The sequence below is a fragment of the Syngnathus acus genome, chromosome 23, assembly GCF_901709675.1.
Source record: "Syngnathus acus chromosome 23, fSynAcu1.2, whole genome shotgun sequence".
Lineage (NCBI taxonomy): Eukaryota > Metazoa > Chordata > Actinopteri > Syngnathiformes > Syngnathidae > Syngnathus > Syngnathus acus.
The window spans coordinates 2,066,870-2,084,278 of NC_051107.1; the positions used below are offsets into that span (position 1 = coordinate 2,066,870).

The 17,409-nt window shown below is 45.3% G+C and overlaps 1 protein-coding gene across 16 annotated transcripts in view; it reads left to right on the plus strand.

Annotated features, from left to right (window-relative positions):
- wnk1b (WNK lysine deficient protein kinase 1b) overlaps positions 1–17,409 on the plus strand; it is a 35,304-nt gene that overhangs the window by 11,544 nt on the left and 6,351 nt on the right. For 8 of the 16 annotated variants that reach the window (XM_037242641.1, XM_037242647.1, XM_037242650.1 and 5 more), the window contains exons 2-26: positions 2,827–2,999; positions 4,812–5,032; positions 5,234–5,391; positions 6,612–6,700; positions 6,830–6,969; positions 7,048–7,127; positions 7,193–7,369; positions 7,762–7,828; positions 7,903–8,096; positions 9,713–11,104; positions 12,687–12,761; positions 12,822–12,896; positions 13,229–13,435; positions 13,866–13,936; positions 14,015–14,168; positions 14,230–14,346; positions 14,417–14,527; positions 14,591–14,642; positions 14,718–14,858; positions 14,943–15,516; positions 15,579–15,870; positions 15,932–16,000; positions 16,467–16,523; positions 17,156–17,239; positions 17,310–17,343. In XM_037242641.1, the coding sequence (XP_037098536.1) occupies positions 2,827–2,999; positions 4,812–5,032; positions 5,234–5,391; positions 6,612–6,700; positions 6,830–6,969; positions 7,048–7,127; positions 7,193–7,369; positions 7,762–7,828; positions 7,903–8,096; positions 9,713–11,104; positions 12,687–12,761; positions 12,822–12,896; positions 13,229–13,435; positions 13,866–13,936; positions 14,015–14,168; positions 14,230–14,346; positions 14,417–14,527; positions 14,591–14,642; positions 14,718–14,858; positions 14,943–15,516; positions 15,579–15,870; positions 15,932–16,000; positions 16,467–16,523; positions 17,156–17,239; positions 17,310–17,343 (4,804 nt within the window). Of the gene's footprint in view, positions 1–2,826; positions 3,000–4,811; positions 5,033–5,233; positions 5,392–6,611; positions 6,701–6,829; positions 6,970–7,047; positions 7,128–7,192; positions 7,370–7,761; positions 7,829–7,902; positions 8,097–9,712; positions 11,105–12,686; positions 12,762–12,821; positions 12,897–13,228; positions 13,436–13,865; positions 13,937–14,014; positions 14,169–14,229; positions 14,347–14,416; positions 14,528–14,590; positions 14,643–14,717; positions 14,859–14,942; positions 15,517–15,578; positions 15,872–15,931; positions 16,001–16,466; positions 16,524–17,155; positions 17,240–17,309; positions 17,344–17,409 lie in introns of all 16 variants that reach the window. The other 8 variants (XM_037242648.1, XM_037242651.1, XM_037242644.1 and 5 more) reach the window with 7 other exon arrangements.

Genomic DNA, 17,409 nt, shown 5'->3' on the forward strand with positions numbered 1-17,409 from the left:
AATTTTTGGGTTGCTGCCATATTTTTATTTTTTTATCCTTGTTTGTATTCTACAGCCAAGCGAAGGCCAAGGAAACAATGAGTGTCAGGCCGCAATGGCACCTATTGTTGAGGACATAAGCGTCGTTATTGAAACTGAACCCATCCTGACATATTGTTGCTGCTTATTTTTGGCACTCATTTAATTTTTTTTTGGGGTCACATTTTAAGGAAGAGGAGGTGCCACACGAAACGCAATGAAGCTCGGAAACGCTTCTCGCCTGGCCACATTTTCAACAGGCGAGACTCCTTATTCGGTCGCAACTAGGTCAGATTTCAACTCTGCGAGTCGGACACATGGCCCTGGTTACTGCAATATGTAGAGTGGTGACTGAAGGGAAACCAAAAACCACCTAAGTCGGAGGAAGGAATGATGGGGGGGGGCATTGCAGGAGAGTGGAAAGAGAAACACAAAGGGGAAGAGAGAGTGGACAAAAAGATGGAGCAAACACATTTGGAATATAGCAGCAGGCCGCCAACAAGTCAACTCAAATCGCTATGTTTGCCTTCGGGCTTTAGCACCCGCACCTAAAATGTTTTTGAAGGTCCTCACTGTGCATATTATGAGAGCCCAGTCTAAGCCCCGCCCCGCCCCTTCACACTTACTGGAAGTCATTCATCCCCCCTTTCAATCACTCTTATTCACAACAGATGCTCCCCCCCTCTTTGACACACTAGTGGGGGGCCTAAACCATAACAGCCTGAAATTCGGGTCGGAATGCATGCAGGTCGAGGAGGGAAAATCAAATTGGGTCGCATTTTAGCTGAGCAGATTTGGATGTTGGACACGAGTTGCATCATTGCCGCTCAATGAGTTGTTTTGCGGTGAGTCAAGTTACCATGGCACTGATTTGAAACGTAAATATGATGCACCCTCCGTTTGCTTCCAGAAAAACACTCGCTCGCCTCATTAATGAACTGTTAACCACCGTCTGGAAAGTGGCCTGTTCTCAGGTTAGCACCATCATAGGAGGCGGATCATAAAGTATCAACTCCTGTAAACAATCATGAGTACCATGTTATATGACTGTTAAATCATTGGACGCTAAAAAAAAAAAAACTTCACTTGAGGGCCACTAATAGTATTAGGTTAATAAGCTTGCTAATAGCATTAGCTCGGATGGGAATTCCGGTTTATTGATACTATTTTGCGACCTACATATTGAGTCCGAAGCGTCGTGTAGCAATTTTCGGCTTTACCGACACGTTGGTGACTGGACTGGGTGGCCGGCGGCCTTTTCCCGTTTCTGCGCTCCCTCATGTACAAATAGGTCCGTCGACTCGGACGTGACGCTCGGAGAACATAGAGCTCTGCGGAGGAGTGTTGTGTGAGTGGCAGATAAGAAAGTACAGATGTGAACGTGCGGGCCCGCCACGTGGAGGTTCACGTCTGTACGCCTGTGACAAGGAGGAAGAGCGAGAGGGTATTTTTGAATCTGACAAACTCGAGTCTCATGATGTTTTGAAGCTCTGAGCAGAAGAGACGGCAAAACAACTAAACACCCAACAACACTGCTAGTGTTCTGGAAATTGAATTAGTAAATAAATAAAAAAATTCTCACAGGATGATATCATGTCTTAACCTGAACATTATTCGCTTTGTGTAGAAAACGCCACCGCCGATTAATCGATTATAAAGGCTCTTCTGCTCTGCACATGCTCACACCCGTGAGAGACCGAGAGAAGCAATCTTCCAGTATCCCGAGGGAGGCGTCATACAGTAATATGCATGGTCAGGCGGCTCTTTTTTTTTTTTTTTTTTTTTTAAAGTGCTGCTGGGAAAATGGAATGTTAACTTCCAGGCAGTCAGGTGACCTCGCAGCACTTGTCATGTGATCACTGGGTCAGGAGATGGAAGTTTGTTTGTCAGTTGCTAATAGACATAAGTGAAATGCATGGTGCACACTGCAGGTAGAAACCACAATGTTCTCATGCACTGCTTGATCAAAATATGGAGAAAACATTAGCGGTAATAAGCACTTAGAGATTTGGTGTCATATGTAAAATGTGTGATAAATAGTATATCTTTTTTAATGAATTATTATGATTATTTATTTTATGTATTTTTTTATTTACGTATTATCATTTATTATTATTTATTTATTATTATTATTATAAAAACATAAGCATTTTATCTCATTGTTATACTTGGTAAGATAAAAAAAAAAAAAAATTTAATTGGCATATTGTCTTGTTTTCTGACGACATTAAACCAGCAAACATGAAACGACTAGCGGTCCAGCTCATCAATAAGTAAACACATTCTTTGACGCACATTCGTGCATCAACGAACACGCGTCCTTCGAGGCATTTTGCGTTTTATGAGGTCATTTGGGGGAAGCTGGAATTTTAAATGTGTTAGTCGGAAGACAACTCAGGATCCTGGACATGAGCTATAATTACCGTATTTTCCGGACTATAAGGCGCACTTAAAATCCTTTAATTTTCTCATAAATTGACAATGTGCCTATGGACGTTGCATAAAGTTTGACTTATTTATTTCCCCTAAATCTGCATTACTATGTTTTATAAGTTGCTCAAGATACCGTAGGAGTCTATTTCTGATAAAAGCAGACAAGATCAAAATATATTTGATCGCTGCGCTGCCTTTGATTCCGACTTGAAAGTCCTCGAGAGTGAGCAGCTGCCTTTCAGTGTGTTTTTGTAGCGTGACACCGTCATCATCATCACATTTCGATGACCACTTCTCTCCTCGCATCCACTTATCACATCCGTCCACTCCATCCTGCTATCATAATTCCTGTTGTCCTCACACTCTTGTTTCCAGGACCGGAAACTGTCCAAATCCGAACGGCAGCGCTTCAAGGAGGAAGCCGGGATGCTGAAGGGCCTCCAGCATCCCAACATTGTCCGCTTCTACGACTCGTGGGAAGGGCCGTGCAAGGGCAAGAAGTGCATCGTGCTGGTGACAGAGCTCATGACTTCGGGCACGCTCAAAACGTGAGTATGGTGATAGGGACTGAGACTATTTTTAGAATAGGCCTTGAGGCTAACTAATACCCGCTAGCACATTTGGGTTTATTGGTAATCTGTGAATGCATTGCTTTATTGTACAGCTCACGAAAATAAATTGTCCACGCGTCGAACACGTGATAGGTCTACAGAAGCACTGGAGGCCTTTCAATGCGATTTCACAATCAAAGGCAAAATGAGGGGCGGGCTGGTTGGGCAAGCGCCGTGGTGCATGGTGGGACATGGTCCCACCTGCCAGATGCTGCTTCTGCTGCAGATTCCTCTCATTCCTATCAACTGGATAGATAGACAGACAGAAGCAGGGAGCAAACGAAGCGTGCCGAGGGGGACAACGTGACGACGTGACGCGTGGATGAGCACGGTGACAGTTACAGTTCAGCCAGGGTGCAAGAGCGGAACAATCTAAAGAGGCATGAAAACATCATTTTACGATAGGGAAGAGGTTATAGTCAACTTGTAAGTGTCACTGACAGGAAAAATGAGCCACCTGTGATTACAGTGACAAGCATGACAAAGCTTACAAGGGCGATAGTGCCCTCTACTGTACACTGGAGGATTTCCATTCATCCTACAAATCACTAAAAGTAAAGCAACTGTTGACATTTTAAAAAAGATGAATGGCAATAAAAATTCCTAGCAACATCGCTAACTTTTAAAAGTGAAAAAAAAAATGCTATTTTAATTTTGACACAAAGTGGATGTCCAATTTGTTTTTGCAGGCCAAATATATTTAAACTGCTGGCCAAATTTGGCCCACGGGCCAAATGTTTGATACCACCGGTATGGAAGCATCTTAAAAAACCCACAGCCAGAGGTTATCATCAAACAAATATGTCTGGACACTTGGATTACTTTAACATTGCGCAGGACCCAGAGAAGAATGTAAATGTGGAGTGGTTGTACACTACATTCTGTTGGCTGGAATCCAAATGAACGCTCTTAAAGAAGGGGACTCATGTGCAAAAGTGTTGGGAATGATGACTGATAAGGAGCATGGGAATATTGACGTCTACATGAGAGCCCTTATCTATGTGTGTGACCGTGTGTGTTTTTACGATGTTATGCAGTGGTGCCTTGAAATATTCGTGACAACAGCAAGCAGGAGTAAAATCAATAATCCATGTAAATCAATTTGTTTGGATTATACTGCCACCAGGAGCAGCACAATATACACTGAAGTGAAGCAAAAATGTAGCAAAAACTGTTCTTTAGATTCTATTTTTAATTTTATTTATATATTATATTTTTATATTATATATTATATATATATATTTATATATATATATATTATATATTATATATTATTTATATTATAAATTAATTATTATGATGATAAATAGTGTGATTAAAAAAAATTGGCGAGGCTGGAACGGATTAACATCATTTCCATTTATTTCAATGGGGAAAGATTCTTTGAGTGGTTTGCGTCAAGGCAGCTTTGTGTGTACCACACGAGGACACGGGGAATTTTGAAGCAGCACTTAGACTGGCTCTCATGAGAGTCAGAACTTTTCTGAATTAACAAGATCAAAGTTTTGGCTCTTGGATTGCATAAGGGAAAGATTTGATTATTCTGCCGCGTGACAATTTCAAATTAAAGATCCTTTACCTGCATTACATCTAATCTAGAGTGGCCAAATAAATCCCTTTGTATCTAACTAGACTTCAAAACCAACCGGAAAATCCAGCAAACCTAATAGACATTCAGGTTGGGACTTTTTCCGCTGATCCTTATCGCTGATGTCAGATTTTTTACAGAGCTTTCCATTTATTCCGCAGCTACCTTAAGCGCTTCAAGGTGATGAAGATCAAGGTTCTGCGTTCGTGGTGCCGGCAAATTCTCAAAGGCCTCCACTTCCTGCACACCAGAGCGCCGCCCATCATTCACCGCGACCTCAAGTGCGACAACATCTTCATCACCGGGCCCACTGGCTCGGTCAAAATCGGCGACCTGGGCTTAGCCACGCTGAAAAGGGCTTCGTTTGCCAAGAGCGTCATAGGTAGGATCTGATGACCCCAGACCCCTTGGACAGCCAAGACTTGTCAGTTGATTCACTAATAATGTACTCTTAATTTGAAAAGAAAACTATACTCTTCCTGTCACTAAAGTCTAGCATGAAATGCTAACGCCCCCTAGTGGCAACAAATTAGATTAGCTGATCCCTGCAGAAAAATTGTATTCTATCATCTGCTGTGGTCAGGTACTCCAGAGTTTATGGCGCCGGAGATGTACGAGGAGAAGTACGACGAATCTGTGGACGTCTACGCTTTCGGGATGTGCATGCTGGAGATGGCCACCTCGGAGTACCCCTACTCGGAATGCCAGAACGCCGCCCAGATTTACAGACGAGTCACTAGCGTGAGTGTTTGGATTCATTTCTGATTAAAAAAAAACCGAAGTAAGACAAATTCAATACAAAATACAATTTGGTTTGAATTTGAATACGAATCTAATCACATCGTTCTGCCCAAACACACCTGGCTAATGTCATTTAGCCATATTAAAAATCGCAATAGAGTCAGGTCTTAACAATCGCCCCCGTTCTTCCTTCCTAATGATAGCCGGCATGACATTTTTTGGCAAAACAACCAGTTGTGTTATTTTTCCAACACACCCCGGGGGTGCCGCTCTCGTCTCACCCGCTAATTGACACACACACAACCCCGCTTGTCCTGACCAGACGTGTCACCCCGATTAACCTCTTACGTCATCACTAAAAAAGAAGCGACCCAAAAAAAAAAAATTCAATTTGGCAGGAAGTAATGATATTATCCACTTTAACCTAGCACCAGCGCCATTTTGTTTTGGAAAAAAAAATACATCAGCCTAACCGAAATCACCACGGGCCTTATTTTCAAAATTAATCTCGATTGTTAATCCAAAAATGAAAGTCACTACTTTCTGAATTTTACGTCATTGCCTCGTCCTCTAACCCTAACCGAAAAGTCGCTTCCCCTTCCCTCTGAGCATTCCTTAGCTCCAATCAGCCTCATAAAAGCCCGCTTTCTCCCCCTTCTCATCTGTCATACCTAATAGCATTACTCCCCCCCCCCCCCCCCCATTCCCTCCCCCACCTCACCTCCCATCAGTCCTAATGTTGTTTGGCCCTGGAATCTTGCTGTGTGTTTATGGGTGACTGTGAAAGGGAGTGGAAAAAGTGAGGAGAGGAAAAAAAAAAATCAAAAACAGCCAATGAGAGAAAAGATGGGGAGGTGGCCATTTCATTTGCCGGTAAACACTTGAGACACTTTTTGAGTAAAAGCTAAAGCGTCTCTTGGTACACTCAAGGTAAGTCACTCAATATTATGTTTTAATATATATTCCCTGATTTGGTCTCATTCATAAATTTGTTTGTCAAATATTTCAACTGTCCTAACAAACCGCTTGACTCTAACGCCATTCATTTCAATAACAAGGCCCGCATTCACGTTCACCTGATGAGACTTATATAAGTCTCGCATGACTTTGCATGTAAAGAATTAATTCACTTTTGTTTTTATCTATGGCAGGAAGTATGCGCCATGATAGCATTGCTAACTTGACGTTTTTTGATTGAGTGTATTTGTATTGTCACGCAGGGAGTGAAGCCAGGTAGTTTTGACAAGGTGGCCATTCCCGAAGTGAAGGAAATTATCGATGGCTGCATCAGGACGAACAAAGATGAGAGGTGACTTTTTTTTCTTTCAAGGATTGATAATGTTATGAATGCCAGTGTGCTTTTTCCTCTGCTGCATTTGTCCGGAAAGATCTTTCAGAATAACCTAATAGTCTCTTGCCCTCCCCCCTCCCCTTCAAGATACGCTATCAAGATCCTGTTAAACCACGCGTTCTTCCAAGAGGACACCGGAGTCAGGGTTGAGCTAGCAGAGGAGGATGACGGGGAAATGATCGCCATCAAACTCTGGCTTAGGATAGAAGATGTCAAGAAGCTCAAAGGTAAGATTTATTCAAATGAGAAAATTTGATATGAAATATATTTGATAGCCGCTAAGCTACTCGTCGTCGTATTTCCAGGAAAATACAAAGACAACGAAGCCATCGAGTTCTCTTTCGATCTCAACAAGGACGTTCCCGAAGATGTGGCTCAGGAAATGGTATCAGCTCAAGCGGCTTTGGGGTCCCAGTAAGAGGGAATTACAAATGTCGCCGATGCGTTTAGGTCGAGTCTGGCTATGTGGCCGAGGGCGACCACAAGACCATGGCCAAAGCTATCAAGGACCGCGTCTCGCTGATCCGGAGGAAGCGAGAGCAGAGGCAGCTGGTGCGGGAAGAGCAAGCGAGGAGGAAACTTGAGGCGGAACAACAGCAAGAGGCACTCAAAGTATCACACACACAGGTGGGTAGTAAAAAAATAATAAATATGGAGAGAAAAGAATATATATGTGTATAATTATTAAAAAGAAAATGAAAATAAATACAAAAAATATAAAATATATATTATATATAAAAAATATATTATATATAAAAAATGAATACATATATATATATATATATATATATACATATATATATATATATATACATATAAATATAAATACATATATCTACATATAAATATAAATACATATATCTACATATATATATAAATACATATATACATATATATATAATATATATATATATAAAATATTCATATATTTATTTATTTAAGTTTTCCTAACAAGACATTTCAAACAGCTGTAAACACATTAATTCCATTTATTACCAGTGGTCTTTTTTTTTTTCCAGGCGGAGGTTGAGGAGACCGAGGCGGAGCAACCGCATCACTATCAGCAGCTGGGAATCTTGCACGCAAGTAAGACACACACACGACACTAATTTGACAACACGTGATACTCGGACATTATATTCAATTTGCATTTCTCGCAGCCGAAGGAGCCGCCGACAGCGGTCAGGGTTCCTCAATTTTCTGCAGCGACTGCCCCCAGCTGGGTCAGCTGACCATGTCCTATAGCGGCCCGCCGGCAAGTCGGCCTCAGTCCCAGAGTCCCTACTCCACCGCACCTGGAGGTGGCGCCGCTCAACAGCAGCACCCAGCTTACGCTCAGCCAGCGCAACCAGTGGTGAGTAACGTTTGGCTAGCTTACCTCATGCGTTGTCGCGTGCTACGTTTGGAGTGGGATCACGATTGAAGTGCCTGCGAGTGGGATTGCGGTTTGAAGCCGAGCATGTTTTTATTTTTTATTTTATCAGTCACAAAAGGACGAGCAGAAGGTTTTAAACTCCTGGTCGTCCCGCATTTAATCTCTTCTTTCCTTCATCCAGACTCCTTGTTTTATATTATTGGCTGATTTTGTAGTCCAATGTGATTTCATCTTTTATTTTTACTACTTAAATGTCACATTTATCATGTGTTTTTTTTTTTTTTTTGTCGTGTTTTCATTCATAAAACTGTTGTTTTTGTTGACACTGCCAGACCCACCGACTATTTTCTTCCCTTCCCCAAAAAATGCCCATTGTTGTCGGGCAGAATACTCGCAGCTTTTGAGGAATTACAAAACAAAATGTTGGTTTCCACCCGACAATAATTTGATGTACTTTATTTATTTATCTACATTTCATTTTGTAGCCTTTTTTAAATTTAAATTCCAGCTGAGTTTTGTTTAATTGTTTGTCATTTATGTTGACATTTTGTTGCTGTTGTCTTTGCGTCTTGTGTTTCCTCCCCCTTTTCGTCCTCACCCCCTCCCCTGCCGTCCCGCAGCCTGCGTCCCGCCGCCGTCGATGCCGTAGCATGTCCGTTTGCGTCCCCCCCTCCTCCTACTCCCTCACCCCCGCCCCCCCGGCGCCGCGCCCCAAGCGGCCCTCCACCCCTCCGCCAGACCTCTCCTCCTCGCCCTCCCTCGCCGGCGCCTCCCCCCGCTCGACCGAGAGAGACACGTTCGCCGTGCGCCTCTCCAAAGCCTTAGAGACGGTGCTTCCTCTTCACTCCGCCCCCTCGCTACCCCGGGCAAGGCAACGAAGGGCCAGCCTGCCCACCCTCTTCTCCAGCCCCGTAGGTTCAAAGCTCTTTGGTCCCGTTCCGCCACGTCTTGGTGGCGAGAAGCAGAGAGTTTGCTCGAAAGAGATAACGAGGCATCATGTGCCACAACGTCTCCTTTTGTTGCCTCTCTTCTTCTGGATTGTGTTAACTTCAGATTGACTAGCCAGGACGAGCCCTCAACTTTTGAGTCGATACCAAGTACCGATACTACTAGTACTTCATAAAATAAAAAATGCCAGATAATTTTAAAGGAAGACAATATTTCCCAACATATAATTTTTCTTTACAATTATATGGCATTAATGGCACTTCTCTATCCTAATTTCTACTTCCTAATAGTAAAGCAACTAGTAGAGGGCAGACGATACTGGTACAGCAAGTACCGATACCTTGAAATAAGGCTGTTTTGGGTAGCAATACCGAAACTTGCAGTCGGTATAAGCCTAGCCCAAATTTTCTGAGTCAAGATACATCAGCTGATTAATTTTGAGTGAATTTTTCCCCTCCTAGCATCACTCCTTCCTGTCCTCATATTTGATGCTCGTCCGTCGCTTATTCTCTTTTTTTGTCCTTTGTAATATTTTCTTCTATGCTAACCACATCATTTGGCTTCCGGGGGCTGTGTTGTTCAGAGACAATACTCTTTGTTGTTTCTTTTTCTGACATTCCTAAACCCGCTGTATCTCATTGTCGCAGCAGCATTCAATGGCGCACCCCTACAGTGGCGGCGCGAGCGCAGGAGGAGGAACAGGGGGGAGCGCCGCTCTCCCGACACTGCCAGACCCACCGACTATTTTCTTCCCTTCCATCCCCGAACGCCCCGTTTCCTTCTCGCCTCCTCCCACCGGCCCCCCCAAGGCCTATAACACGCAGAGACGCAAGAGTACGTCGATCCTCGAGGCTCACACCCGCCACTTTCAGCCGGCGTACCCTCGATACGGGAGCAGCCTGCACCCCTTCGCCGGTATGGAGGGTGTGGACCCGCCCCCGCCCTCTCTCTACATGGTCAATCCCAGTTTCGCCACAACCGCTCAGAGACTCGGAGTCGGGGAGCATTTGCATCTGGCGGGGCACTCGGAACCGACGTTCTACGGCTACAAGGACATGAGGGCGGAACACGAGGAAGTGGTGAGGAGGCTGAGTTTGAACCAAGCGGCCTTACTGGACCATTACGAAGCCATGGCGTACGGCGGCTACCCGATGACCGCGCACCAGCTCGGCCTTTTGAGTTTCCACCAGCAGAGGCAAGCGGCTGCCGCAGCTGCCGGGTTAGCTTATGATTCCGGTCCTCAGCCGGGCTTCTTGCATCCTCACATCATGCAAAGACTAAGCGCGCACAGTCCGGTACCTCCGCCGGGGCCTTCCATGAGTCAATCCGCCGGTTGCCCTGTTTCCTGTTCATCCACCGACACGCAGCACCACGCGTCATCTTCCGCCTACCCGATGTCGGCTCCGCCAATCATGCCCGATGCGGCGGCATCTACGGGTAGTGTCTTCGACTACCATTTAGCCGCCGCGGCTGCCGCCGCCGCCAGTGACCCAAGTCTCCTGGCGTCAAGACTGTACCGAGCCCGGAGAAGCTCCATGGATCTCCCGCTGGAGGAAAACACCCCAACAGGGTCCGGCGGCTCGGGTTCGTACCTCCGACTCCAGCCGGTAACGGAGGAGATGTGTTCCTACGTCAGTCCAGAGCTTCCTTTACCACCCGGAAGTCTCTTCCTCCATCACGCGGGCCTAAGCGTAAAAGACCGAAGCCCAGAACCTTCCAGTGACTCCCTCCCATCCTCCGATGCCGGAGAATTCCAATCGCCTCCTCCTTCGTCCTGCCATTTCGATTCCTCGGCCGCTCGATCCATCCCGCACCCGTCTTCGGCTGTATTCTGCGATTCCACAGAAACCCAAGCGCATCCGCCGTCCATGCAGAGTTTTCTCCCTCCCACCCCGGCTTCCGACCTCGGCGCATCAGCGGCCCAGCCGGAGTCACTCATTCCAAGTGCGTGGGCCCGCCACGGAGGGGTGGTCCCCTCCCAGCCCGACATGACGTACCATGAGTCATTGCTGGCCTTGCAGGCCAATAACCCCGCACTGGTACTGAGTTCACATTTTCAACGTTCAAGTCTAAAGCCATGGGTCCAATTATATTATATCAAAATTCTAAAGCCCACTAGATTATAAATCAATGAACAGATCTATTTTTGGAAATGTCCATATAAGGCGCATGGTATACCGGGTTATAAGTGCACCGTCTATTTTTGGCCAAAATTAAAGGATTTTAAGTGCGTCTTATATTCCGAAAAATATTTTTTTTTAGGACCGGTACACCGTGCAACACTATTCCAAATTCCAACTTTTCAAAATAGACTTGAAAAATCTCGTATACAAATGACTGATACGGTAATTTGACCCATGAGCAATTCTTGTAGTACCGGTACCCTCCAAAACCCTCCGATCATGTAGTAAAGGTTGTCAATTTAACCCCCCCTCCAGTCGCTCGGATGCTACTGAGCACATTTCAGATGTTGTGAATGTCTCCTGAAAATTTACGACAATCAGTTGGGACATTCATGTTTGCTTGAGATTTGCTCTGTTGTGTACCAGCTTTGTAAACAACCTAAGCCTCCTTTTTTTGTGTCTTATATGAAGTAAGTAGTATTTTGTCTGTATGTTCATATATGTCCATATATGAAGACAACGTGTGTTGTTTGTACAGGTATCCCATTCATTTGGTATACTTGAAAATTACGCGCGTACAAATGCAAAGTCGTTTGCTTTAATACAATTTATTTACCGCTTCATGAGATGTGTGAAGTAAAATTAAATGGCTGTGTTTTAATGGTCATAAAGCTGCAAGACTTTGTTGATTTGTGCGGACAAACACACTAAAACATACAACAAATTGACGGAGGCTTAGGTTCAATAGTGAATTTTTTTGTGATTTTTTTTTTTGCAGCTTTCCCTGTTTGTTATTACCGTCTTGAATTTTTTTTTCCAGCTTTGTGTCATACTGCTTCGATTCAGTTTATTTTATTTGCAGCTTTCCCATTTTGTTATTACCGTCTTTTGCAGGGTTCAAAGGTCACAGCTGCAACTCGTCAAACCCTTAGAAAGCTGATAGGATCTGTGTCGTAGTCATCGTTGTTTTCATTTCTTTTTGTCGTGAGATTTATTTCTTTTTTTGTCACTCGTATCCTTTCTTGTCCGGTTAGTCAACGTGCCACAACTATACTTGTTTAAGCTCCCGTCTTGACAAGTATAACGTTGTACGCAGCCTTCTAAGGGTATTTTATTTATTTTTTTGCTTTGATAATCCCAATTTGAATATGACTGTCATGTTACTCATGTGACGTTTGAGTACAAAGGGTAAGGAGAAAGGAAAATAGCATTTTGGTTGTTTTTCGTGTGAGCGTAACCCGCGCTTAATATTATTGCCATTAATTTGCCAACTGCATGAAGACGAAACCCCGCCTAACGAGCCTAACCCCCGAGTTTTGCGAACGCCGCCTAGTTTGATTATCTCGGACCATTTCATGTGTGCATACACAAGAACGGAATGTAGACTAATAGAAGTACCTTGCGTTTGCACTCATGTATTTTCCCATCGGGAAGCCATCCACAAATACTAATTCCTGTTTTTTTTTTTTGCTTCTCTTTTTAATTTGGCAATGGTTAGGTTTCGAGCGCCCAGCCCACCCCGGGATCCCCGCTGTTAGCCCCGGCGGCTTCCCAGCCCGGGACCACCCAGCAGGTAAGCAAACTAAATCTCCTTCTTTATCTTCTGAAGGCTTTAAAGAATTGCTCTCGACAGGTGGGTGTTTCTATCCAGTCATCGGTGACATCATCAGCCCAGAGCCCCGCCCATATTTCCTTGCTGCAGGCGCAGGTACACTCGCACGTGTTCCTCATCCAGCATATTGACTTTAATGACATCACTCACATGAGCTTTTTTTTTTTTGCTGCATTCCTCGGCATGCCACCCGTGTCGGGTTTGTGTCATTATTTCGTGTGTTCAGTCATGTGACCTCCGCCCATCCCCAAGTATGGAACGCATTTTTTTTCTCTACCAAACTCCCCGAGCGTTGGTTCAGGTAACCTCGGTGGTGCTGTGTGTGTGCTCCTCCGTTTCCTACATGTTCCTTCAGTCCACCCTCTTCCTGACTTATCTTTCCTTTTCTGTCTCCTCTTCCTCCTTTTCCCGGCTCCTCCTCACCTCAGCCCGGTGCGAGTGCCCCCGCAACCACGTCGAGCCGCGGTCCTTCGCCGCCCCCTCCCGTCATCGTGCCGACAGCGGCCGTGGCCTCCCCTCCCTGCCCGCTGCCGCTTCCTGTCCCCTCTCTCCCTGCGCCCCCGTCCCAGTTGTTGGCCACCACGGTGCCAATCATCAGTGTAGTCCCCGCCCCTGCCACAGAAGCCCCTCCCCAGGTACAAGGCGAAAATGCCCCTGCTCCCTGAGGTTCCGAATAGAACCCAAACCTTTAGCTGTGAATTGTTGATTCCCCCAAATGTGTGTGGATGATGTAACGGCTGGACGATTAAGAAAAAGAAAGATTTTTATTATATTAATATTAATATAATAATATATTACCATATATTATTCTATTTTTATTTATGAATTATTATTATATTATTTTATTTTTTATCTATGAATATTTTTTATTTTTTAAGATTATTTTTGTTGAGATTGAAATCAAATTCACAAACCTTGGAAACTCTGCGTAGTTCTGCATGTTCAATCGGGTTTTTTTTTCTTCCAAAATCGAAACCCAGGTTGAAATTTTGATGAATCGTCCAGTCTCAGTGTGATAATGATGTATATATTTTTTGTATTTTGACTCGAACGCTTGCATTTCAGTCTGTGTCCCAACCTTCGGACCTTTCCCACTTCCAGCTGCTGGCGCCCTTAACCCAAGCATCCATAGAGAGGTAATAATAAACGCGCTATTATCCTGAGCAGGATTACGTACCCGTGCATCTTTTTATTACTTCTCTTACCCATTTCAGTGGCTACTCTGAGGCTTCGGGCCTCAGCGACGGCAACGAGGGAGGAGGCGGTGGTCGTCACGAAGGCCGCTCCACCAAACGACACCAGAGACGTTCCGTGAGAAGCCGGTCGCGGCACGAGAAGTTCTCCAAGGCCAAACTCAACGTTCTAAATGTAATAAGATTCGAAACACTCCTTTGTGCCAGGTTCTTCATGTTTTTGTGTCCATGTGAAGATATCCAACCGTGGCGACAGAGTAGCGGAATGCCAGCTGGAGACTCACAACAGGAAGATGGTCACCTTCAGGTTCGACCTGGACGGAGACAACCCGGAGGAGATCGCCCAGATCATGGTATGACGCATCAACACTTCCTAACAGAACCTGTGCCGGGTGACCTAAAAATCGCCGTCATGGTCTCCAGGTCCAGAGTGAGTTCATCCTGGAGAGCGAGAGGGAGTCATTCATCGAGCAGGTCCAGGAGGTAATCGAGAACGCCGATAAAAAAGGACTGGAGAGGGACACAAGCGGGCAGGTGAGTCCAATGGCGCGTCGTTACGCAGTTGATCGCGATTAATCGTCTTGGATTGGCTTCCAGATGAGCGGTGACACGGCCCAGCAGAATCTGACGATATCAATCCCCATGCCAGGTGATCATTATTAATCGGAAACAAAGCTTTGTTACTTGGAGATGCACAAACAATTTTTATTTTTTTATTTTTTAGACACGTCACCCAGCGCAACAGGACAAGTGGTCCACTCAGCCGGGCGCAAATTCATCGTCAGCCCCGTACCTGAGGCCAGAATCAAGGAACTGAGCTTTCCGACCTCTCCCTTACCTTCCCGTGCAGCTTCTGTTGAATTAGGTGAGCATTTTATCAATTTGATTGATGAATCTATTATTTTTCAACCAGCCATAAGTCACAGTTTGTTTTTTGTTTTTTTTGGAGGTTCAACTCAAGGTTTGGAGTTGTCAAAATCGGCGGGAGCTGTCAGCTTACAGCAAGCCTTCTCGGAGTTACGACAGAACAAAAATCAGTTGGATCCAGGACCAAGCACCGCCCCCGCCTCCATCCACTCCGCCCACCCTCCAGTGTCCACTCCGGCGGGCGAGGCTTCAGATGGCGTTGCCGCTCCGACTTCAAACCAGGAGCCCTCCGATGCGTCTCCCATTTCTTCTTCTGCTGTGGCGAATCACTCCCAGGCGTCCATTTCCGCTTCGGTCTCGGCCACTTTACCCCTCACCGGTGTCTCCAACATCCTCTCGACAATGCTCGCATCCCCTCCCCCCTCCGTGGTGACCTCGCCCTCCTCCAGCCTTCCGGCCAGCGAAGCCCTCCTCGACCATCGCTCGCTCTCCCCCACCTCGTTGGCTTCATCCAGCTCTTCCTGCGCCGTCCCCGCGCCGCCGTCGTCCTCCTCCTCCAACGTTTCTTCAGTGCAACCCACCATGGTGCACTCGCAGCCACAAATAACCGCCCAGCCCGGGCAGACGCACACTCACTGTGGGGAATGCGACTCAAGGTGAGTTTTATCGGCAATCCGAAAGTCAATGGGGTTGAATTTTGGTGATATTCCCCTCCTAGGTGTGACGCCTCCATGGAGTGCCAAAGCAAGCCAGACGACATTCAAGCTCTAGAAAAGAAGCTGCGCTCGCTCTTCATGGATCTCGGCGGAGGGGCGGTTTCCCCTCAGGGGGACTCGCCGCAGGCCGACGCCAACTCAGCGGGCGGGACCTCCTCCCCGTTGGGCACTCCCGCCACTTCTATCGGCTCCGGCCAGACGGCCAATACTCCTCAGCCCCCCACCACCCTGGCGCTGGGCTCGCCCACCCCCGTTCAGGGGCCCAGCACACCTAGCTCCAATCCTGCACCTGCAGGTATGGCTTTTTGATGGCCGTCCTCAAATTTCTCATTCACTGATATCATTTTTACTATTTCCTCCAGCAAACGCTGCCGCCACCTTTGGCCAGACCACTCCATCCAAAACACCCTTGTCTAGGGTACCGGTGAGTACCTTTGAACTGCGTTTGAATTTTCAAAATAATATTAGTCGTTCTTCACCGAGGATAAAGAATACATGCACGCCAGTATTATTTTATGGCATGCGTTTGCGTGAGTAAATATATCGTCGGTATAAAACCGTCGCACAATGCTATTCATTACCCACTCTATGGCGTTTTGCATTGTATGTTAGCGTTAAGCTAAATTACCTTGTTAGCGGAAGCCTATTAGTTGTTTTTATTACACATTTAGTTGTCTTTATTTTATGATAAGTTTGACATTAAACCTCCACCACTGAGTTTTTCTTGAATTTGACTAAAAATGTCGGTAACCCTGCCAATTAACATTTAAAGGAAATGCTTACCATGTATTAACACGTTTCCTCACAACTCCTTCTGCATGCAAGTTCACTGACTTTTTTTCCCCCCCGTCTTCAAATCTCATCTCTCCCGCTTTCCACTCCGGGATTAGACCAGTTCTCCTTCTTCAGAACTCCCGCCGTTCCTCCCTGGACCATATCTCACTCAGGTGTTGTTGTTTTTTGCTGCTATTTAAGAGTGCCATTCGTCTCCATCATGTCTTATTGCTTTTACTAACGTTGAATGTTTTATGATGATTGCTGCATGGAGGATGCTGAGCAATAATCAGTGAGGCTGGAAAGAGCACTGAAGTCGTTTCAAACTGACAGATTTAGTGCAAAAGAGGCACTCGCTGACAAACAGACTTTTATCCCCCAGACTGTTTTGTTGTGTCTGTGACGGCCGATGTCTGTCTAAAAATAATTTTCCCTTCAAGCGCCAGAAGCTCGCTCAATAAAAATGTGGGAGTCACTCGCTGCCTGTTACGAAACTCCCGCGGGCGAAACGTGTCTGCTTGGATTAAAATGACTTGACTGCAGTTAAATTTTACTGCGCTTTGAATGATTTATGTTTGGAGAAAAATTGAGTTTATCTTAGATGTACTTCTGTGTTTCTACGGAATTGAAGGCAAATGTAATTATTCCATTCCCCTAAAAAAAAAAAAGTCATGCTAATAACTCAGCCGTCAATGGCAGTGAATGAGTTAAGAAAAAATCTCACTCTTAAATTTATATAGATGTTCGATTGAATTCTAAATAGTCGTCTACAAGCAAAACAAATTCTCTAATTATGTTTCTGCAGTCCCAGCAACCTCTGGAGGATCTGGATGCTCAGCTGAGACGAGCCCTTAGCCCCGAAAATGTTCCTATTAGCACACCCACTCAGGTACACACACACATGTTCCACATCTTATACACACACTTTTAATCATTTGTGTCCTCCATGTTTATTTCAGGCTTCCCAGGTTGCTCCTCTGGTGGGACAACCAAGTATGTATAGCAACTTGCGATCTATTACATGATTGCTATTTCATTATTTTACGTGCTGTTTGACTT